General features: G+C 27.4%; 3 protein-coding genes across 5 annotated transcripts in view; 1 reads left to right on the top strand and 2 right to left on the bottom strand.

Moving 5' to 3' along the window:
• The window catches only part of LOC111035779 (adenylate cyclase type 3), a 104,698-nt gene extending 96,716 nt beyond the window's left edge, over positions 1-7,982 (top strand). The window contains exons 12-20 of the mRNA XM_022317548.1: positions 93-209; positions 285-544; positions 2,921-2,996; positions 3,076-3,301; positions 3,422-3,504; positions 3,605-3,703; positions 3,811-3,934; positions 4,949-5,073; positions 5,562-7,982. Of these exons, the coding sequence (XP_022173240.1) occupies positions 93-209; positions 285-544; positions 2,921-2,996; positions 3,076-3,301; positions 3,422-3,504; positions 3,605-3,703; positions 3,811-3,934; positions 4,949-5,073; positions 5,562-5,819 (1,368 nt within the window). The 3' untranslated portion in view covers positions 5,820-7,982. The remainder of the gene's footprint in view (positions 1-92; positions 210-284; positions 545-2,920; positions 2,997-3,075; positions 3,302-3,421; positions 3,505-3,604; positions 3,704-3,810; positions 3,935-4,948; positions 5,074-5,561) is intronic.
• A 1,436-nt stretch (positions 7,983-9,418) lies between these two features.
• Positions 9,419-16,150, bottom strand: LOC111035780 (kynurenine--oxoglutarate transaminase 3-like). Of its 2 annotated transcripts, none has more exons than XM_022317551.1 (8): positions 16,063-16,150; positions 15,724-15,885; positions 11,481-11,631; positions 11,172-11,408; positions 10,846-11,092; positions 10,043-10,396; positions 9,812-9,975; positions 9,419-9,746 (listed from the first exon to the last, which is right to left on the bottom strand). In XM_022317551.1, the coding sequence occupies exons 2-8, from the start codon at positions 15,774-15,776 to the stop codon at positions 9,684-9,686; spliced, it is 1,269 nt and encodes a 422-aa protein (XP_022173243.1). In that variant the 5' UTR covers positions 15,777-15,885; positions 16,063-16,150; the 3' UTR covers positions 9,419-9,683. The 2 variants fall into 2 exon arrangements, with proteins under 2 accessions (XP_022173243.1, XP_022173244.1); XM_022317552.1 differs by having other exon boundaries at positions 15,955-16,085.
• A 4,271-nt stretch (positions 16,151-20,421) lies between these two features.
• On the bottom strand, positions 20,422-24,374 carry LOC111035778 (kynurenine--oxoglutarate transaminase 3-like). 2 transcript variants are annotated; one of them, XM_022317546.1, is made up of 8 exons: positions 24,248-24,374; positions 23,416-23,577; positions 22,448-22,598; positions 22,140-22,376; positions 21,815-22,061; positions 20,893-21,246; positions 20,632-20,795; positions 20,422-20,565 (listed from the first exon to the last, which is right to left on the bottom strand). In XM_022317546.1, coding segments are annotated over exons 1-8 (1,398 nt in total). In that variant the 5' UTR covers positions 24,250-24,374; the 3' UTR covers positions 20,422-20,484. The 2 variants fall into 2 exon arrangements, with proteins under 2 accessions (XP_022173238.1, XP_022173239.1); XM_022317547.1 differs by having other exon boundaries at positions 23,416-23,508; positions 24,248-24,373.
• Between the last annotated feature and the right edge of the window lie 368 nt (positions 24,375-24,742).

Raw genomic sequence — 24,742 nt, 5'->3', positions numbered from 1 at the left:
ATTACCTCTAATAATTGTAATAACATCTAAATTGACTAACCTAGGTTTGTTATTCAAATTAAATTTTACGCTTACAATTTCATTGTTATTAGATTCTACCATCGAAAATTGTATGGTTCAGTGAGACTATAAATGACTCTTTATGGATTCGACGTATACTTGGCATCACGGCTGCGTCATTGCTAGCGTCTACTAATCTCGTGGGACTAGTAAGTTAAACCAGTTAAAGAATCATAATATTATTGATTCGATCAAAAATGATGAGTTTTGAATTATTTTCAAAGGTATCATGTTGGTCAGACAAACAAATACTTACCAACTGCACGCATGGCCAAAGCGACCCATCGACTTATTGTATGTATCCATCATACTTCACTTACTTCATGGTGTTGGCGCTAATAGCCACGTCCATGTTGACTCAATTATCTCATTTCACCAAAGCAACTATACTGTTCGTCATCACTCTGATGCATTGCGTTGTCAACATAGTTACAGTAGGCACCGCCATAGACTGCGAGGACTCAATCATTTACAAACCGTTCAAGTATATATAATATATATATACCTATAATAATAATATATCTAATTATACGTTCCTTGGTGCACTAGATTTATTTTAATACTATGTATGTAGGTACTCCATTTATTAGTCCGTATTTCCAAAATAATATGTTGTTATAATGTTCAGATTAGACACGGGTATTAAGGTATTATAAATAATAATAATATATAACTCATATGCGTACAACTACCAACTAGAACACAAGGTATATTATATATTGTTGCCCGAAAATCAAAATACTAATATCTATAACACCACCTTCAATTTATTCCAAAATATTTATTATTTATTTCTTATAATATTGTAAACTTAATAGAGTATCTGAATACAGAGTATAACAAAACAATGACTATATCACTGGGAGTGGAAATATTGAGCCGTACTGACGTATGTGAAGCCGTGGAGGTGCATTTCCCTGACAACCCCACTTCCGAATTTTGGACTCAAACCAAGAACTTTTTTAAGTGCTGTTTGTTCTGGTTTGTGTTGTAACTCTTCAGGAGTTACAAGGGATAATAACGGGAGGTGCCAACGTAACGACTGCACTGCCACCTTTGAATTTTCAAATTTAAATTATGTCATTCGTTTGCGCTGGTTTGAGCTCGAGTTTCAACGTTTGTGATGCAACCCCTTATATGAACGACGAGGGATAATTATTGAGGGAGGGTAGTATGGAGCCATAACGCAACCCTAACTCAAAATGTTGGAATTCCAAATGAACCATTATTTAGTAGTTTGCTACTGATATTCTGTATCATTTTACGACGTTAGTACTCTACTACTTCCGGAGATATCCTTAAACTTTTATTAGGGGGTAGTAAAGACATGCTGACATCCCCCTCCACCCATAACAAATTGTTGATCCAAATTAGTCCCACTGAATTGTATTTCGTTATAGCTTGTTTGTAATCTTTGTCTCGTCGTTATTGTTTTACTTGTAAACAAGTTATTAGCCTTTCTTAATAATAAATAAATAAAAACAGAGGAAATAGGTAGGAAACAGCTCTTCTGCATTGCAGTTGTGAGTGTCGAGTGTACACCTCGTCATTAAATAATTCACTGCAATGTGTATTGCGTTCAATTTTATTTCGATGAGAAATTATTGCATTCCAAAAACGATTCAGGAATCTTATACTAAATTGTTCAGCTTAACTATAAAAATTGATTATTTTATAAGTTGTTTACAACAAGATAATTGGCAACTTTTGTAAATTTAACGTATTTAATCAAAGTTTAAACTTAAATTCTTATAGATTTTTTCTTGATTTTTTTGTTTTGTCCAGTTGTTTTAAAAAGAACTATGAATTATACTTATTTTCCCTCCCCCAAAGTTTCAACTAGATACAATTTGTAATCAGAAACAAACTTTCAAATTGAAAATCATAGTATTTTTACTGCCCCGAAAGATGATGGCAGACATAAAAAAAAACATTGTGGAAACTACAAATCATAGTAAGAACAATACAATCATAACTCCGCTCAGAATCTAAAATATTAAAGAAGTTATTTATTATATAATATACAGTGAGAATATTTATACAGACACAAAGTAAACAGTAAAACAAATTATAAATACTATGTACCGTTTATTCGGAAAATCATATTGGGGTAAAATGGCGCAGTAATTAATTCATACCCATAGCTGAATAATATTTACTAGTTGAGTTATTTTTAAGTTGATATTTTTCTGTTACTTATATTTAAAGGTTGATACTGATTTAATTTTTTTTTGTTTTACAATAAAAGTTTTTTTTTTAAATGTATATTTTTATTTTTATTTTTATTAGTGATATTTTGTTGTGCGTTTAAAAAGCTGATATTGTTTTAATTTTATTTATTTTACAGTTATTTTATTTAAAAATATACAATTAAATCATAACCGATTTTCAAGTTATATTGTAAGTACAATGTTCTTTTAATAAAATATTTTTTTATGAATTAATTTAGTATGAGCCCCTTTACCCCAATCATGGGGTAAGAAGACGCATTTGCTAAAACTTCTGATTATTTCAATTTTTTGGTATTTTCTTTAATAAAATCAACTTTTGACTATAAATTGAAATCTACGTTATATGTATAATAGGAAAACAACATAAAAATATTTACTACCACATAACAGCTGTTAAATGTTAGGTGTGCTTAATACCCGAGGTTACTCTTTGCAGCTGATTTCGAGTATAGTTCAAAGTACATACCTACTACATATTGCTTAATTTATTGTTATCCCCTAACCCCTAAGAATTCAATGATTATAAGGGTGTCAGGCTCAGGGCACTATCTGAAACGTAAAAACAATTATAATGTAACTAAATATTATTATAAACATAGTTATAATTTAAAAATTATAATCGTTTTCAGAGTTTTGCCATCGAAGTATGCATTGTCGTTTCTACTCATAGCCGTCACAATGGCACTAGTGTTTTTGGCCAGAAATGTAAGCCTCTAAACTTTGTAAAAATAAAATCAAAATAATTTTATCTACTTACTCTACTAAATGTTTGATGTTTAATCAGATGGACAAATCGTCGAGAGTTCTATATCTATGGCGAACGGAAGTCGAAGAACAGAGAGAAAGAGCTTCAGACATCCGAAGGAGAAACGAAGCATTGGTATACAATATTTTACCTCCGCACGTTGCCAAACATTTCTTAGGTAGTTACAAACGTCAGCACGAAGAACTATACAGTCAGAGTTATGCCGAAGTTGGAGTTTTGTTTGCATCAATGCCAAACTTTTCAGGTAATTTCCAAGTCAAATGTTTACTATATATTATATAATATTACCGCAATACCGCATGTATTAACTATTAAGTACTTAGCTGTATAATCATGTGTTTACAAACAAAATTAATTGTTTAAGATTTCTACTCGGAGGAGACGGTTAACAATCAAGGCCTCGAGTGCTTGAGATTTCTCAACGAAGTTATATCTGATTTTGATGCGGTAAGTAAACACATCATATTATACTTACACCAGATTACTGTTATAACTATATAGGTACCTTGCATACAAACTAATTCATAACTTGCTTTATTATTTACAGCTTCTGGAACAACCACGCTACCAGGATATTATTAAGATTAAAACAATCGGTTCAACTTATATGGCTGCAAGTGGACTAAACCCTTCGCGTGTCGTAAAGGTAATATTGATTTATTTTTTTTTAGTTCTTATTTGTAATATGATACCTACTCACAATTTGACACATTTTATTCAATATTTTGTTGGTTTATAAATCCGATATTTTAGCCTGAAGATCCAATTGAAGTTAGATGGGCACATCTCGCTTTGCTGGTGGACTTTGCTTTCGATCTAAAAAAAGCACTTCAGGGGATAAATGAACAAAGCTTTAACCACTTTGTATTGAAAATGGGTACGTCCGACTTAATTTATTTGGTAGCCACATACATAGTTTGGAAACGAATTCTTGCCTTCCACAACTCATCTTATAAATACCTATACTTACCTTCTTACCTAACCTACATATTTATTACGTCTTGTAGCACGATAACCATATTACAATAATGCAGCTTACATGTTACAATAAATACAGTAACTCTATGGCATTTCGTAATAGGTAGGACGAGAATAATTGTATTGTTTGTCAGATTAGGGAAACATTTTGAAGTTTGCCTACTTATTTCGAGATATATTTGTGTGCATGGTTATTATTTTTAGAAAATACCATACTGTTCAATATTGTTCTCGTAGACTCGTAAAATGGTAAGAGAACAATTTTTTATTGATTAATTATTTTATTTTATTCGTATACCATCTTTAATATACATTCATTTTGAAAAGCAGTGTGTAGATATATATGGAATGTTAGACTAATCAAAAAAAAATACAGACAGTAACAAAATTGTTCTATGAAATAAAAATACTTAGATTTTTGATTATTTTGAGAACCACTACCTTTACTAACAGAATACGACAAAATATGTTGTTAAACTTATACAAGCTAGTGTACCTAGTAGATATACTAAAAATGAAAAAGTTGCCAACACTTAAAAAAATATAATGAAACAAAGTCCTAAATGTATCCAATATTTCAATTTTCATTATTTTAGGTGTCTTGACAAAATACACTACTTATGTTCTCTAATCTAAAATATAGATATATAAGTTAACGCTGAATGATAGGGACCATTTTGTACGCTATTTTAAATTTTAACCACCTGTACTATAATAACTGTTAAATCAATATACATATTAGGTTTATTTAATCAACAGTTTTTACTGTATTTTAGTGTCGAGTTAGGCGAAACCAATTTAAAAGCGAAAACATAGGTAAACCCAATTTACCCGATATTTGTGTCTTTTATCTAAACATGTATTTTTGTTTTATGTATGGAAAAACTTAAATTAAAATCTGATTTTGTTTTAGGAATCAACCATGGTCCGATAACCGCCGGAGTTATTGGTGCGAGAAAACCTCATTACGATATTTGGGGAAATTCTGTGAATGTGGCGTCAAGGATGGAGAGTACTGGGAAGGCTGGATGCATACAAGTATGTTCAGTCTTTATGAAAATTAATTTAGTTATTAAATATTAATTATTAATATTCTACGACTATCTATGGGTATTTTGTCGATATAAAATTCATATCGAACATGTTTGCTAGTTTATACTCACACGAGCGATACAACAAGAGTTCATATATTGTATTTGTATTTTTCCTATTTATGTATACCGTAGCTCATTACAATAATACATTCAGCTAGTACATGTCACATATTTTTGACATCTACGTGTTATCACATTATAAGAAAGTTTAGAAACTTAACGCACTACTATAGTTATTACCAACTTCAATCGAAGGATGTTGTGGATTGTCATTATATAATAGGCACCTTGGTAAACGATACAGGACTGGGCGGCAATATTTTGGCAAATAGTTCCCACACCCTTTAATTTTTTCTAAAAAACAAAAATAATTACTTTCATTAATACAATAACACAATACTAATAACATTTGTACCTATACGTTTGTGACAGGTGACAGAAGAAACGTGCAATATTCTGCAACATTTCGGGTTCAAGTTCGAACAGCGTGGCCTAGTGGCGGTCAAGGGCAAGGGGCAGCTGATGACCTATTACTTGGTGGGCAAAGGGCTCCAACCCAGCCAGGTGCCGCCGCCGATCATGGAAACGCTGCCGGAAGTGGAGGAAGAAGACACGGATGAGTGCACGGTGGTCAGACAGGCGCTGTTGCCTCGGACCGATCACAGCGGGTCCGCAACCGCTTCCGGTTGATGAACAACGACAACGACTTTAATTATTTTATTATAACGATGACGAGGACAACATGACATCGATCAATATACAACAATACATATTATTATGATATATTATATTTAAATTACCCATTTCCGTCGCATAGGCCATACGAGACGTCACGCGAAAACTTCAGCTATTTCATATAATATACGTCATGTGCCGAAAAATAATAATTTAAGAATAGCTGATACCTATGTCATATTATTATTATTATTATTATTACCTACTATAACCTTACGAAATAAGTGTAATTTATTGTTATGTTTGCTAACTATGTGTTACGGTCGTGCACTTACTGATCTATGCGCTAAACGAGCTTTTTATAATTTTATTATTATTTATTAGATAGTTTTATTCGATGGTTTCAGTTTACTTACATTTTCTTTCTTTCTTTCTTTTTTTTTTATCGATCATACCACCGTTAATGTTAAACATACCGAGGGATCGTTTGATTGTAAAACCCTCCGCCTTGATTGTATTTGTTCATATTGAACACGAAAACAAATTTACATAAAAACTCAGCAGAAATGTTGTGATTTTGTTCAAACTTTGTTTTTTGTATTAAGATATAAGTAATGCGTGTATTATTACTGTTACTATTACTATTATTTTATTATTATTATTATTATTATTATTATTATTATGATTATTATTGCTATCATCATCATTGAGCTTAGATTTATTCTGAGTCAATTTTTTTTTTTTTACTTAATAATAATTATTATTAACTACCTACTATTTACTACCAATATATAGTTATTGTTACCGCAACTAATATAATGAGTGCGATTCACATACATATAGATTATAGTATTATACCTATAGGACATAATAGCTAATTTATAATCATAATAATAGAGTTGTTATTTTTTTTTCACCGGTAGATATATTTACTATTATTTTATAACAAAGAATGAGAATTGAACTGCTTAATTAAAAAATTAAAACCTGCCCTTCAATTTTGTAATTTGTTGTCAATTTAACTAAATAACACGTTAAACAATAAAGTTTTCAATTTTGTTTGTTTTAAATTACCCAAACAATCTAACATACCGCGTCCAATGTATTATGTAGGGACATAGGCAAAATCCTACAAATTATTACAACTAGGTACCTATTTAATAATTTCACAAATTTAGTTATTGAGTACAACATAATACCAATGCATTTTAAAGTTATAAAAATTAACGTTCATCATAATATCGGTATTATACCTATTTTTGTCATTCACCGATGTTGTTTTTTTCTTTTCAATTATTATTATATTCACTAGTGTTAGGCTCAACAGTTTATACTTAGTATTTATACCTTCATCTGACCTGAATGATTTATCATTCATAAATACTCTTTATGGATAGTTTTGTATGCATTGTGTTATTAAAATTTAAATACAATAGACTTCACTTCACAAATTATTCTATTCAATTTTTAAACACTTAATAATGTACAACTTCAATGATTAATATGGTCAACTGCTGAAATAGGAATACTTACTGTTGTTATTAGAATACCTATTCTAAAGTCAATGGTGGTTTATATATTTTATTATTTCTTTTGAATTTTACTAATACCTACGTTGAAAAATAATTCAAAATAAAAATAATGTTGCACTCATTTAAAAAATTTCATTTTTTTTTTTATCTTGTCTAGCGAATAGTTAAATTTGTCCACAAATTGCCTATTATCGGTATAGTGTAATTTTAATTAAACTTTTAGACAACTAATTACCTAGTCTTATAGTATGTGGCTTTTAAAATCTTAATGACTATTAAGAAACATGTATTTTAATTTTTGATACATGATATTTTGTTTTTATTCTTTTTGTTTTTTGTTTTTAATAGTTGTGTATAATACATCATTATAGCCAATATAACATAATTTATAAGAAAACCAAAATCAAATTTTATATGGTTATTAAGATGGTTTTAATGTTACCTTATAAATATTATTATTATTATTATTATTATTATTATTATTAGTGTATCCTTATTTATGATAAGATAATGCATTTTAGACAATGATTGAGATTCTTGGTGTACAAAATCTATATAGGTTCAATATATTATATTATTATGTACCTACATTGTACACTTACTTTTTTTTTTATCTCAATAAAATAAATATTAATAGTTTGATGAATTTGCATTCGATTTTATTTCATCGCCTATCCTTGTCTCAAAGTATAAATCTCAAGGCTCGGGGCTAAAAAGAACAAAGGTTTCAATTCAGAGTAGGCTAGAGTTCTAACCAAAATGTTTACGATATATGTTTATCTATAAGTAGGATAAAAAAGACCTTAGCTGCTCATCCACTCATCATAGCTCGCCCACTCACCGATAGGATAAAATTAAGAACATGTCACATTCAATTCATTTAACTTGCACCTTCCTCTGTTACCCATCAAGAATAAAAATGTATGTAATAATTATATCTCTAATCTACAGACTATGTATTTTTGATTATTTTTGTAATAATTATTGTATTATATGATTACTGGTTTTCATCCACATATAACTTTCATCCTATTAAATCCATGAAACACCGACAGACATATTCACAACGACGGAACATATAGGCATACAACCAATTTAAATAAGTCGAAAAAAATAGTTAAATTGTGTATTTTGGTATTAATATAATATATCTATAATAGACAAAGAGGCAATGCATTGTTTAACTGTTGGTATTTTATCCACATTTTTAAGTTTTAAAAACCAACAATTAATTTTTCCAGAGAATGTTAATTTTTTATAAAAAAGTGTTAAATTAAGGTCTTATTATTTATTATTAAAAATAAAATTTAATTTAATAAATTTCTTAATTTTTGGAGGCCTTGTAGGGCAATCATGATACTGATTTGGCACCTCTGTCCCATACCTGATGATGCGCAACTCACAGTCTTATTTTTAAATTGCGTATTTATTTATTTTATCAAAATATAATGCTTTGGCACAGCGAAATTGAAACGTATAAAATAGGAAATAAAATAGTAGAAACAATACAATTATTCTAAATATTATTTTTCAAACGTACTGATATTAAATTTTAAGTCTTTTAAAAATTTGGTTTCTCCATTTTTAAGAGTTAGCTACTTACTAAAAATATGTAGTATAAAAACCATATTATGTTGTTTAATTTTAATGTATTTGAATCACACAGGGATATATTGGCTCATGAAAAACAATTAATTTTTTTATTTTATATAGGGTTATTATTGGTTACATAAAATAAAATAGTTATTATAATTGTATATAATTTTAGACCTGTATTTTATATTTTGTCCAAACAGCCCAAATGAATATGTTTAAAATATGTATAGTTTACATTTAATAGAGTTTAAGACAGCAAAAATGCAGTGTCTTTATTTAATTTGTCATGGGCAGCACCATGCAGGATTAGGAGGATACAGTAAATTTTATTATTATTTTTAAGTGATTTTAAATCATTAATTTGTTGTATTTATGAGTCGTGAATCGACAATCATTAATCCGTGTGGCGGTCTCTCTACCTTACACACTTGGAGAAAATAACAGCGGCATTATATTATAATGCCACAGCTGTAAATATTAAATCTATTTACTACTATTTTTCATATCATATATTATAGTTTACCATCAAAACCCTAAAATGAACATATTGCATAATTTTAATTAATTTATGAAAAAACATTTTCATTAATTATGTTTATTATTATATTTAATAAAATGAAATTTAAAAATAAAAATTTTATGAAATTAAAAAATTTCTAGGCTTATTAATTTTATGGAAGAATAATTCCTATACTAAAATTAATTGATTATTGCCATAAACAATTTTAAAGCTTAGTAAGCTATCAGGTGTTCAAGATAATTTGCTTGTCCATGTAGTTAAAATTTTTTCAGCTTCCTTTAAAGTTTCATCTTTCTGTAAATTAAAAAAGTTTAAGCTTAATAGTATACTTAAATGAAGGAATTATTTAAAAACATTACTTTAAAGAAACAAAGTCGCATATAGTCTTCAGCCATTGGTTTACTCTTTTCAGAGAAAAAGATTGAAAATGGTATACTTTGAAGTTTGACATTTTTGGAAAGCCATTTTGTAAACTGCAAGTCTTTGTATTTATCAGTCTCCAGACTTAAATCTATTTTATTTTCTGAATAAACAAATATAAACAATTGTTTATTATAAGATTTTATTATTAAAAATATGTCTTTACAAACCAAACATTGCCCAATTTGAAATTATAAAATATCCGCCATCCGGGATAATAGGTTTGAACCCAGTTTCTTTTAATACATTGGACAGAAAATGCATTTTTGGTTTTAACTCTTTAGATATATTTTGAAAATAACTCTCCGGTGTATTTAGGACACTGATTTCGTGTTCAAATCCTCTTGCAGTAGCTTCCTGAACTGGTGTTGCGCATGTATAAATTGCAGTCTGATGAACAACAACTAAATTTTTTATAAGATTAGCCGGACCATATGCCCATCCAAGTTTCCAGCCAGTCATACTAAATGTTTTTCCAGCAGACCCAATTGTAATTGTTCTTTCCCACATGTCAGGAAGTGTAGCTGAAAACAAAAATTATTTGGATTATTTAAAATCTAAAAAAAATTATTTTACAAAATAAAGCATATAATTGATAAGTCACCAAACCAGACATTTCATGGAATGGTGTGTAGATAATAAAAAAGATTAAAACAATTTTAATTGTAAAAATGCAAGTGGATGTCCCTCTGCTGTACAATAGGTCACAAGTGGGTCATTGTAATGGAAGGTGTTAAATTTTAATTCAAAAACGATTCTGAGTGAAAATGGTGGGTCCGCCTAAAATATTACTTAGTAATTTAGTATATTTGATGATGTTATTGTGATTAAAGTAATTTACTGGTCCTACAGTTGGTTAAATTGATAACAAGAATTAATATTCTAAATTGATATTATAGGTATTTTCATTTATATTCTTAAATATTAATGACTTTATGACTGCTCAAAGAATAATACTAAAAAAATTAATCACCCATTCTTATGTGCTTTGCTGGCTCGTACACCAACCACTCATATACCTCGTCAGAAATAACGAGAACATTATGTTTTTTGGCTAAATCTGCAATCATCATTAACTCGTCATAATCAAATACTTTTCCCAGTGGATTATGTGGTGTGTTTATGATAATTAGTTTGGTTTTAGAGTTGAATAGTGATGCAAGTTCCTCAGGGTCAAGTTTCCAATCACTCGAATGTGATTCCGAACTGTTAGGCTTAGTCTTCAAAAGTAACAACATGTTATTATTGTTTTTGTAACTTATTGTGATGTATAATAAATTGTTATACAAATATTCTTACATTCTTTAATGCTATGAATCTGGGAGTTCCTCCAGCTATACGTATTAATGGTTCGTAGCAATCAAAAAATGGTTCAATAACAATTGCTTCATCGCCTACCTCTATGTTACTCTGTATAGTACAAAAAAGAGCTTCATATGCTCCAACAGTAATCAATATTTCATTCAGTGGATCAATTTTTCGGTTAATTAGGTTTGAATATAGTTTTGACAATGCATTCACCAAGCGTACATGACCCTAGTAATTGAAAAAATATATAAAAATGTTTGCTTTGAAAAATTACTATATTTTTTTTTACTGTTGTATTACCAAACCACGTGTATATTGATGAGAATATAAATTCTTTTCGGAAGCCACTTCTGCTAAGAAATTTGAAAACCTTGATGGCGGTTCATAATCTGGAAATCCTTGACCCAAATTCAAAGGCTTGGTAATCATAGCCAAATTGTTATATTCAATCCTATACAACAAAAATAGATTAAATAAAACTCATTATTTAATCAATATAATCTAATTATAATAATATTAGTGAGTGATACTGGTACTTATGTACTACTGCACTCAGCTTATTTAAACTTTAAATAATTAAATATTTCCAAAAAATGTAATTGTTTTTGAAATAACAAGAATTTGTTAATACTTAGTTAAATTAGATTTTATGGATCACCTGGTTGAGGTGATAATCTTTCAGAAAGAATATCATTAATATGCTAGTATAAATATTTCCTACATTTTTGGATAAAAATCAAAAATCTGAATTAGGTAAAAAAATTTGATGTTTTAAATTAGAATATTAAATTATAATAACATAGTATAGGAGAAGCAAATCAAAAGCATGGACCAAATTATTCATTATGTTACGATATAAGTTTATGGGTGTATATTATATAATATACTTCCTAAATTAATATTTAAATTTAAAAAAAAAAAAACAATTATCAATTTGAACACAATTTGTTACATAAAGAGATCAACAAATATATTATATCTATCAGCTATGTTCCAAATAACTTTTATGGTTGTAGGTTTATGAATAACAACAAGACTGTAAGAGATTACAATAAAGTGAAATGTGAATACTATTATGATGTTTAAATTTGATAGCTTTTTTCATATAGAAATATGAGAATTATGAGTCCTAAACAGATAGTCAGTGTTTCTGATGGCACTCACAACTGGTATATATATTTCAATCAATTTATAAACAAAGTGTTTATACTTCTATACATCCACTTTAAGAGAAAATACTTCATTGTGAACAACTGTATTATTTTTAAGAATGAAAGTCAACATTTATTTGTACACGTTTAAACTATATATTATAAACGTATCCTATTAACTCAACATTTTCTGTAGAATTAAGTAACATGATAAAAAATTTAAGTTTTTAAAATCCCCTATCACAATATAGTTGCTATGTTCAGTTGACCATATACAGTGATGAGTGAAGTCATTTGAGTTTTTGAGAAGAAGGACAAAAGTTTTAACCGGACCATAATAATAAACAATCCATTCGGCAAACTTATTAGCCCCAATTATATTTTTATTTCAATTCCAATTGTCCTTTTACAAAATGTTATATTTACTATCATAAACATAAATAACAAATTTTTTTTTTTTTGGGGGGGGGGGTGGCAATGTTAAAAAATTAACAGTAGAACTCTGATTATCCGGACTAATTAATATTAAGGGTGGTCCAAATAAGGAAAAAACCAGATGATTGACATATGACACATCACAATTTGTATTGTAATTGTATGAACATATTGTATGTATTTATTATTTATTTGTATGAAATATAATTGTTAATTTGTAACAATAAACAGATAATTTCATTATAATATTTAACTGATAACGGAATGGCAAAATACAATTACGATTCATGGCAACGATTAATTATGATTTATGAATTATTAAAAGACCATATTTTTTTTTGCCCAGTTGATTGGCGTTCGGATAATCGGAGTTTTACTAGTGGAAAGATATTTAATATAATATTACCTATTACCCAGATACTCTATGAAAACTTGGTTTGAGAGAATTTCAACCCAAGCTCATATATTTGAGTAAATATGCATGGAAAAAAAATGTATTTACATAAAATAATGCAATAAATATTATTAAAGAAAACAATCAACATATCATATTATATTAAATAAAACAAATATATATATATATATATGTAATATGTGGGCTCGTAAGTTCATGCACCAAAAAAGCGCAAATAAGCATGCATTCATGCACTAAAAATTGGAAAAATATGCAATAAAAAGTTCGAAAATATGCATTTAAATGCCCTTACATTTTTAAATTATGCACTCAAAATATGCATTATGTAAAATATTTATGAGCAAATTTTAAATTAATAAGAATATATCCATTAATTTTAAAAGTATTTTATTCCTTTTAATTTTTATATATTTAACAATCAAAATTAATAAAATGAATACTTGTGAAGTTCATATAATCATATGGATTTGTCATCTTTATTTATTTTTATTAGGTAGTCATTTTTTGTCTAATTTTTGTACACCATTATCCTGCACCTACAATGAAAATATTTGGAATGAAATATTAATTATTTGACATTTTCAAGACTCGTACAGTTAAACAACTCAGCAACTGGCGTGTGCAAGAAAACTATACTGTACCAGTGTACAAAATTGTAAATGCGGATTGGTAAGAAACATTGTAAAGGTCTACATGCTTGTACACTTGTACAGGTATCGTTTTGACGAGGGACTATACACGGCGGAGGATGGTAGTGGTAGCTATAAAATTGTTTCCGCGGTACTTAGTAAAACGCATAAAATCTAAATAGGGAAATACTAGAAAAGTAAGTAGTCACACGAAAATAAAAATAAATCAAAACACTATCATTCAGTAAACGGGAAAGTAAATAAGAAACAAGAAACATTTCAAATATTTTTCTAAACAATTTTTTTATGAAATAATATAATGGGCTATAAACTCTAAAAAAACGATTATATGCCAAATATGCCTTTACACCTAAAACATGCAAAAACATGCATTATTAAACTTCATATTATTATTACTATTGTTATGAAACGGATTTGTATCTCAGTTAGCATATTTTTCTGTGTAGCAAAAAAAACATGCAAATGCATGAACTTACGAGCCCTGGTTATAAGAGTTGCCTAGATCAGCGTTTCCTAAAGTGTGTTCCGCGGAACCTTAGGGTTCTGTGGGACTATGTTAAGGGTTCCGCCAGATGTATGAGATTATTGAGAAAATTATGTTTTTTCAATGTTTGTTATTTAGAATATTTTTGAATGAAAATTTTTTTTTAAACTAAGTTTAATAAAGAAAAGTCATTAACAGCATCATAAAAGTATCATTTAGACTTGAGAGTTTAGAGAATTGATTTTCCTTTTTGTATTTAGAAAATTTGTAGTCTAGTTGGATTAGACATTAGGGTTCCACGAAACACAAACAATTTTTCACACACCATAGAGTATATTACTCAATTTGTCAACCTTTTATTACCTATTTCAGTGGCTAGACCGTGTCACCGTGAATGATGGGTAATTAAAAAACGAACAGGACCTGCCTTTTTATGATAAAAATATTAATTAAAAACACAATATTATACTATGACAACAGCTGTTATCTAAACTTAAGGTATTATAACCATGAAAGATTTTTATGTATCAATTTTAATGTTATTTTACATAATTTATAAAATAATAATAATAATAATATCGAATACAATTATACTAGTATTACATATCTGTTGTACAGTTTATATTATACACTGATACATTATGCAACATGCAACATGTCACTCTAAGTTGGATTAAGATACATTAAAATTATTTACGTATCAGCACAAATCATGGCTAAATTGTAATTTTTAATGGCACATATTATGTTGGAGGAACAAAACTAACCCGACAACATTCCATACTCGGCCACTGATGATAAGGGGGAAGGGGAAAATGTCTAACTATATGCGATTAAGAATTTATACTTAGTATCCTAATTTAAAAGTTCAAAATCAATAACATAACTCAGATTTTTGATATTTGATATCAGAAAGTAGTAAATATTTATACCAAAACATAAATCATGTATCATTCCATATTATTTGTTAATATTAGATAAGCTCCCTAAATTATAACTAAATAACAGTGACTACAATTCTAAGCAACTTTATTTATGTTAAATATGGGTTTGTTTTTTTTTTTTCTGTAGTAGTTAATTTAATTTAAATGTTTTTAGAATTTTGGTTAAAATTAATATTTTAACTTAAAGTAGAAAAATAAGGGTACTAACAATAAAATAGAAAATACCTTTAGTTTTGATTAAAAATAAAAATTCTCACATTAAATAAATGTATTAAATACAAAACCAAACAAATTACAAACATTTTAATATAGTTGGATAATTTTGTGCAAATACTCAGAATTTGAGATGTACCCAACTAACTACATTATATAATTTCAAACATTGAAAACGTATTAATATAATTTAAAAATAATCTCATCTCATCATGATTTAATTTTTAGTGGGTAACAAATAAAACACTTACCAAACATTGAATTGGCCAGATTCATATCTAGATGCCAACTTGAACTTTTCCATTTTCTTTTGATTATTATTGACTGATGAGATGTATAAATTTCTTTTTGAAAAAAAATTTGAACTTATTCGTATAAACTCAGTTCTTCTTATATTATTGTACAATATTATCCTAAACAAAAAACAACAGTATATATTATAAGCTAAAACTAGGTATTTCAAGACTGTAATATGTAACTACCATAAGTATAGGAATACAAATACTTTAGGCAGTAGGTATCTTTGTGTTAACTACAAAAAATTGTTCATTGGTTATAATATAAGTATATAGTAGATGGGTGGTACCTACTCAATAAATAGTTAAGAACTATGCAACTTTTTTTTTTTTTCCTGTTTTAACCCACGACCGCCGCGGAATAAGAACTATGCAACTTTTTTTTTTTTTCCTGTTTTAACCGACGACGCCGCGGAATAAGAACTATGCAACTTAAATAAATTAGTATTAACCACTAGTTATATGTGACTGAACGCCCGTTATTCTTGCATTATGACTGAGATAGTCTGTAGTTAATTAAATCCATAACAATAATTGTAACTGATAATATGAAAACAGCTATAAATATCAAATTTAATATGTTTGGTTTAATAAAATATTGACCTATTTTTTTTCTAATGTAATTTAAACACCATGTTTATTAAGACAACTATATGTTTAATGAACTTACATATTAACACTAGATACTGAAATATTTTTTTTTAATTCAAGTGGCTTGTAATTATAGTAATAGATAATGCACAAATAAATTTAATATTAATTATAGTTGTAATTATCATGAAAAAATATTATGAAGCCGAAGTACGAGACGTTAAGTGTGGATAATAAAATGTTATAATTTCATTAGGAAAAAATAATAATAATGACGGTTGTTTTGTTTCAGATAAAATAAATACGATATAGAAAAAGGACGACAGCGAGATTATTAATAATAATTATTATTTATTACCGGCAAATGTCAATTCGTTATATGAGTTTTAACAATAATGTTATCATATTGTCGTGTTGATAACGCATTCGCAACTAGACTTGGTTCATAGTTAATAGCTGATGCAACGAATTAATATGGTCTTGTGATCCTAACGAACAAATTATTACCCGTTAATGATTATACTTCGAACGGCGTTCAATTAAGTTATAAAATGATGAGGCACTAAATTCGTTTAAACATAATTACACTCAAATATTCTTAAAGAATTTTTTAACTTGTTTACATCGCAAACAAAAATTGTGTAATTACCAAATCACATCTGAGGGTCACGAGCTAAACATGCAACTACTCCGCTGGTAGCTTAAAGCTTTAAATCAAATCAACATAACACATACTACTCGGTTAAAATATATTCATAAATAGATAATATTACATATACACATTTTTTTTTTTTATTAGATACCTAGGTACTGAAAATAAATAATGAAACGGCACATAACATAACGTTCAACAGATAACTACCAACTACTTAGGGTTATCACTATGTTATCAATTGTCGTAATTATTAATAAAAGGTCAAAAAAAAGTGTTTTTCGGGATTTGGATGAATTTTTTCAAAATTTGAACTTAAATGAACATATAAGTAATTGGCCTATATGTCGTTAATACTTTTGAACTGCTTTTAAAGCATATTATGAGCACCCTTGTATTAAATATTTAAGCTTTTTTCGTAAGTGAAAAAGTTTTTATCGACAATAATTTTTAAAAAATTTACTAAATTTCAAAACTGTCTCAATGCTATAAATAGCTCAATAATAATCAAAATATGTATGGAAAATGCTATTATAAACATAAGGGGAAAGTTTCAAGTATTTATGAACATTTGTTTTTGAATTACAACAAGATATAAAAAATTGATTAATTGGAATTCGTTATTTACCGCTGAATATCAAATATCATTAATATTTTTAATCCAAATGCTCATAAAAAATTAATGTTGCTTTACGGTAAACTTTTTTTGGTTCAGGGTAGAAAAAAATATATACAGATCGTTGAAAATAAGATACATTCATCGCTACGCACAAATTCTAAAATATAATTAAAACTATAATGAGAAAAGCTCCATGAATTTTTTTGTGGAAAATCATAGTCAAGTGAAAAACCAAGCCAATTTCAAACATTTGGAAAATTCAGAAAGATTAAAAGCACTATCAACTACAAAATTAGAAATATCATGCAATTAATGCTGTTATATTATATGAGAAGCATCAATTCAAAATTCTATACAGTAGAAGTAGTAATCTGAACAATTAAAAATTAAGCATTGTTATCATTAAATATAATAATTTTAATTGTTATTTTCAATCTCTAACAATGAGAAAAAACTCTTATAATTATAAGTATTGTCGATTTCAAAAGTTGGAAATAAAGTTGTTAAGTAGCATATTAAATATTAAATATTAAGTAGTTAATAGTTTAAATCATAAAGAGTTACTTACTACAATATTTTCTTATTTTAGATAAAGGTAGATAGATACTAATTCAATGACTGTTCAATCTCAGATAAAACATTTTCATCGCACGAGTATTGATATTTTGCTTGAACAATGTAAGATTTAACCATTTTTCAATCTCCGTAGCTTTTTGTTTATATAAAATACAGTTGATAAATATTACAAAAATGGATATTATAATTTTATTTCAAGTTGAACATACAAAATTTAGTTTTTGTTTTTTCAAGCAATTGAAAATGGAAAACAATTGGTTTTTTTCTGTCATGGTTTCACGATAGTTAATTTTTAGTTGTACTTAGAATTTTACATTACTAACATAGGTAGTAGGTAATTTATTTTAATGATTGGTTTGTTAGACGAGAGAGACAGTGAGAGACTAGATATTAACATTGATTGGTAAATTCAAAAGTGTATTTGTAAATAAGCTCTTGATTCGGTTTTAGTATGATGGCCAACCAGCAAACTCCATAGTCCATACCATACACACTGCAGTAGTCTGGATACAAATAATATATCTGTGATTCCACATGTGTAACACACCATATTATATTAATTACCTACATATTAATATATACCATCATAGATACTGTTAAGACATCTATTTTTGGTCCCGGGTGTAAAATTAATTAAGAGGGGCCTGTATATATTTTGTTTTTTGCTTATTATATTTAGTAAAGAGTTAATAACAATAAGAGTTAAATGTAAGAAAGTGATTGACATTGGTACTTGGGGCCCAGGGTGCTGCTAATGGTTTATAGCACTAGGTACATTACAAGTAAAGTATAGTGTAAGTAGTTGGTTGGAGAGGGGATCTCTCCCCCCATGCCTACACAATTAAATATGTACAAACACCATAATATTTTAGATCATTCTTCATATTAATCAAATAAATAAATTTAATATGATAAACCCAATTTCATTTTCATTTTAAATTCAAAAATACAATTCAATGTAACCCATTTTTGCCTATTTATTATACAAACCTTGGATTAACATGAATTGTACAACAAAAATAATTAAAGATAACTAATATTTCTTTATACATTTATGATAACGATTTATGAAATTTTTAAAATAAATAATGTATAATCATGGTTGTTATGAGGTCTGGCTATTAAATAATGAGACTGCTTATGAAAACCGGTTTTATTTTAAAAAATATTTCACGACCGTTTTCTTTATTCATGTAAGGTTAGTAACCTTTACATCGGTAACTATTGACATTTTTATTTTTGTTCTGAAGTAGATCATTTTTAACTTGAACTAAATTTAATTTGAATTTTACATAAATTAGTGATACCATTAGGAAATTATTACTATTATTATTGTTATTATTAACACCTAATAATCTTGTTAGTAAATAATCCATCACAAGTTATTGTGTTTTTTAACTCAAAGTATAACAATAATTGTACCTACTAACCATAAAATAAATTAAAATATATATGTAGATAGTTTTGATTCAAAAATAAAAATACACTCACATTAAATAAATATTAGATTTGATAAACAAAATTATGAAAATATAAATTTTATAATTAGGTACTTCCCAAGTTAGTACCTAACCTACTATTAAATTAGAAAACAAGGGGGCTGAAAAAAAAATATAAATTTTTATTTACAAAACAGTTACCATACTGTATTTTGATAAATCGAATTATTTAAAAGTGGAAAGGTATAGGTAGCCACCCAGAACATTTATGTACTACCTACTCATGTAGGTAGCCAGTAGGTGTCAAATGTACCTTGTCATTGAGTTAGTAACTGTAGTGGCTGTATTAAATTTTAATTTAATGATAAAAGTCAGTCTATGTATATAGAAGTAGATACCTACACGGCTACACGGCTATACCTAACCTAGAGTTCATATAACCCAACAATTTAAAGTTTACAGCTATTTATTTAGACCATTAAATGTTATTATCATTCAGGTTTAGTTAAATGTATTTAATTATACAAACTATAAATAATTGTTATTGCAACTAAAAATATGATTATATGAACAAACATTACTATGACAGTTGCCAAAACTATGTAAATAAGATATCCTTGATTTTTGCTTAGTTATTGTAATTAAATACTATGCTTAAGTTATAAGAATAAAATAATAAAAACCCTAATAAAAATGAATAGGTACTTATTCTACCCATTCATTTTAACAGATGTACTCTGCAAATAGGATAATTTACTAGTGTATGAAATTAAGAATTTTTCTCAAGTATAAAATGTGATAGTTAATCTTTTTTATTATAATAATTTTAACAAAATATTTTAGAGTTTAGACTTTTGTTCTGATAGATCGTGCGTCCATGTTGTTAAAATGCCTTCTGCTTTGTTCAAAGTTTCATCTTTCTGTTGAATAAAATAGATTTGTTTTAAATTTTACAAAAACAAAGAAAAACCAAGCTTAAAAATTACTTTAAAAAAACAAAATCGGAGATAATTTTCAGCCATAGTTTTATGAGGTTCTGAGTAAAATGCTGAAAACGGTATTCCTTGAAGTTTGACATTCTTAGAGAGCCACTTTACAAATCTAAAGTCCTTGTATTTATCAGTTTCCGAACTTAAATCTAATTTATTTTCTAAAAAATAAAAGGTAAATTAGATAAAAATAAATAGTTAACATAATATACATAAGGTAGACCATTATCATAAATTACTATATATCTATATACCAACCAAAGTTTGTCCAGTTTGAAATCATAAAATATCCTCCATCAGGCATAATTGGTTGAAGGCCATTGTCTTGTAACATTTTAAAGAGATATTGCATTTTTGGTTTTAACTCTTTTGACAAACTTTGAAAATAACTCTCTGGTGTATCGAGGGCATTGATTTCGTGTTCAAATCCTCTTGCAGTAGCTTCCTGGACTGTTGTTGCACATGTATATATTGCAGTCTGATGAACAACACATAGATTTTTTATAAAATTAGCCGGGCCATATGCCCATCCAAGTTTCCAACCAGTCATACTGAATGTTTTGCCAGCAGATCCAATTGTAATTGTTCTTTCCCACATGTCAGGTAATGTAGCTGATAACAAAAATTAATTTGCATTATTTTTTAATTTAAAAAAATGGTGTGTTGCAAAATGTTACCTACAATATACGTAATTCATAAGTCACCTAATTAGAAATTTCATGAAATAGTATGTAGATAATGAAGAAAAGATTAAAACAATTTTAATTGTAAAAAAACCAGTTAAGTGGATGTCTCTCTGCTGTACAGTAGGTTAGAGGTGGGTCACTGTAATGGATGGTGTTAAATTTGAATTCAATGATATAAAATCATTGTAGACAAAAAATGAATCTGAGTGAAGATGATGTGTCTGCCTATAATATTACTTAGTACCTATTTAGTAATTTAGTATAGGTATTTAATGATGTTATTGTGATTAAAGTACCTAATTTACTAGTACTACAGTAGATTAAATTCATTTTAACTAAAAACATTACATTTGAAAAGTCTTTGTGTGTATGAAATATAATAATATTCAGCATCTAATATATAGTATATATATTACCTATGTATCATATTATAAGCATAATGAATATTTTTACAATCTTATAAAAAATAGGTTTATTACACAAAATTAAATTACCCATTCTAATGTGTTTAGTTGGTTCATACACCAACCACTCATATACTTCATCAGAAATAACTAGAACATTATGTTTTTTGGCCAAATCTGCAATCATTGTTAACTCGTCGTAATCAAATACTTTTCCCAATGGATTATGTGGTGTATTTATGATGATGAGTTTGGTTTTGGAACTGAATAATGATGCCAGTTCTTCAGGGTCAAGCTTCCAATCACTTGCTTTTGGCAATGATGCATTGGGCCTCGTCTTTAAATATAATACAAAGTGTTCAAATTATTGGTTGTAAATAATCAACTATTTGTAATATGTTTATTATATACTTACATTTCTCAAAGGTATAAATCTAGGAGTGCCTCCAGCAGTACGTACTATGGGCTCATAACAATCGTAAAAAGGTTCTATGATAATTGCTTCATCTCCTTCTTCTATATTACTCTGTATGGCACAATAAAGAGCTTCGTATGCACCAACAGTGACCAATATTTCATTTACGGGATCAATTTTTCGGTTAATCAATTGAGAATATAAGTTAGATAAAGCTCTCACTAAACGTAAATGTCCCTAGAATTTAAAAAAAATGATTCTATTTGTTAAGAATGTATGTTATTTTTTAAAAACGAATATAATATTACAAATCCACGAGTGTATTGATTGAAATATGAATTCTTTTCAGTAGCCACCTCAGCTAAGAAATTTGAAAACCGTGATGGTGGGTCATAATCTGGAAATCCTTGTCCCAAATTTAAACATTTTGTAGTTACAGCTAATTGAGTAAATTCAATCCTTTAAAAAGAAATTTAACTTAATACAATATATTTGATGTATGAAAAATGTAGAGGTTGTATCGGTAATAATCTTTATACATAGTATACCCATCTGCAATTATGATAACGTAACTTAACTGTTATATTATGAATAGAATAAGAAAAAATTAAGTACCTATATAGGTCATTACTTTACTTTAACATAAAACATTAACGTTTTACTATAGATTCTTAAGTATGACATTAAATTTATTGAAATTGATAACTATATAAATAAATGATTCTTTAATTCAATAAAATAATTTATATTAAAAATTATATTTTCAGTATAACTTATTCTCATGTAAAATAAAATTGTTTTTGTTTAGTTAAAATTAGGTACATCTTTAGTGTTTAGTGTGTAACTAAGAATTTATTTATAAAGTTACTAAAATATTACACTGTTTAATTAATTTTCTTTTAAACTCATTATTAGTAGTCACACTGACTTTTGAAAAGTAGGTTTAATTGGTCTGCAAGTTTTTGACAAAACTAACTTGAGTTTGTTATGTTGATGATCAAGTAGTAAATAAAATAGTAAGTAATAAGTAATTAGATAAAATTAAGCAATAAGTAAGAAAATAGTTACTGAATTAAGTTTAAAAGTTTAAAAATAATTTTTTTTTAATTTAGCTTTTACTTTGCAGGCCACTTTTGTTAGTTCTTCATATTATTTATTCCTAATTATATTTAAATGTAGACCAATACACTGTATAATAAGTACAATAAGCAAAAAAAAGCTGATATAAGCACCCAGTGTATTGTTTTCATCACAAACATTGGTCACAAACACTTACCATACATTGTATACACCTGCTTCATGGCGAGACGGTAACTTGAATTTCTCTGTTATTTTTGATGTCATATTAACTGATGTTGATAATTTTTTCCTTAATAAACAATTTGTAATGGTTCGAAAACTATTAGCTCTTATAATAGAACTTGTATACAAAATTACCCTTTGAACAAAACATACACTTAAAACATTTTACACATTAAAATACAAAGATAAGTTCCTCAATTAATAAATTGTAATTCAATTTACAGAAAGATTGATTTAACAGCAAGGAGCCCTTGTTATTTCAATTTTTTTTTTTTTTTGATTCAGGATAAATTAAATTCTAATTTTCATTTTTTTTTTCATTTTCAGCAGAATATTTTTCTAATAATAATATTGAAGTATAGACCTATCAAATATTTAGTTTTTATTTTATGCTTTGTCATTTTTCTTTAACATAATATTCTGCTTCAGGTCGTGAATTAAAAAAATTATGTAACAATTTTAAGACCCAATGTTTGTAGTGTTTTTCACATGATGACACATAAATGATAGGTAATATAAAAGTCCGTACATTTTGAAAAAACCTATTATTTTTAGAAGTATTGAACGCTAACTTTTAAAATAATCACACACAATACTTATTCATAGCCACCTAGAATCTAGATATATTATAGGTATTTAAAATTATAAATCAGGTTACATTATTTTACAAGTTATTATTCATGTAATACCACCTACTTTATAATATTATATTTAATATTTGTATTAATTTATATATTATCCAAGACAACGATATATTGGAAATTATAAACATTTTATTAAGTAATTAAATAATTTAATGAACTTACATATTGTATCACAGAACAAGAAAAACATAGGGACACTGCCTGCTGCTAGTGTGGACGAGTGATTAATATATTTTGTACATAATACATAGGTAGGTCCTCCTAGGCTCCTAGCCTACTATAATAATTTCTATGTAAGTTGATTACATTTCGGTCATTTCATAACAAAGTGATAAGCTATTACGAGTTTATGACCTAAAAAGATAAAGCATACCTAATTATAATATATTATATTATTATCAACGAATAACAAAAAATCAATTATGAGTCAGATTGATTAGGTAGGTACATAAACGCAGTTGTTTAACAATATTTACGATTGTTGAAAATCAGATCACCAATATCAATATGTAATTAATATGGTTAGGTAGGTACCTAAGTCTTTGGACTTGTAAACATAACAATATAACATGATAATTACTAATTAGGTAGGTGTCTACCTAATATCCAAAATGTTGATTAATAAGTATATTAATTTATTTTGATAATGTACAATAC

The sequence above is a fragment of the Myzus persicae genome, unplaced genomic scaffold (assembly GCF_001856785.1).
Source record: "Myzus persicae strain clone G006 unplaced genomic scaffold, MPER_G0061.0, whole genome shotgun sequence".
NCBI classification, from domain to species: domain Eukaryota; kingdom Metazoa; phylum Arthropoda; class Insecta; order Hemiptera; family Aphididae; genus Myzus; species Myzus persicae.
The sequence above is the reverse complement of the archived record's forward strand: the minus strand, read 5'-3'. Positions and strand labels throughout refer to the sequence as shown.

Excerpts from the sequence above, each read along its gene's own strand:
- LOC111035780 (XM_022317551.1), bottom strand. The coding sequence starts at position 15,776 with ATGGAAAAGTTCAAGTTGGCATCTAGATATGAATCTGGCCAATTCAAT. Across the intron at positions 11,632-15,723 it reads TCTGGCCAATTCAATGTTTG|GATTGAATATAACAATTTGG; the intron begins GTAAGTGTTTTA and ends TTTGTTGTATAG. Across the intron at positions 10,397-10,845 it reads AGCAAAGCACATAAGAATGG|CTACACTTCCTGACATGTGG; the intron begins GTGATTAATTTT and ends TTTTGTTTTCAG.
- LOC111035778 (XM_022317546.1), bottom strand. Across the intron at positions 22,599-23,415 it reads GCAGGTGTATACAATGTATG|GATTGAATTTACTCAATTAG; the intron begins GTAAGTGTTTGT and ends TTCTTTTTAAAG. Across the intron at positions 20,566-20,631 it reads TCCGATTTTGTTTTTTTAAA|AAAGATGAAACTTTGAACAA; the intron begins GTAATTTTTAAG and ends TTTATTCAACAG.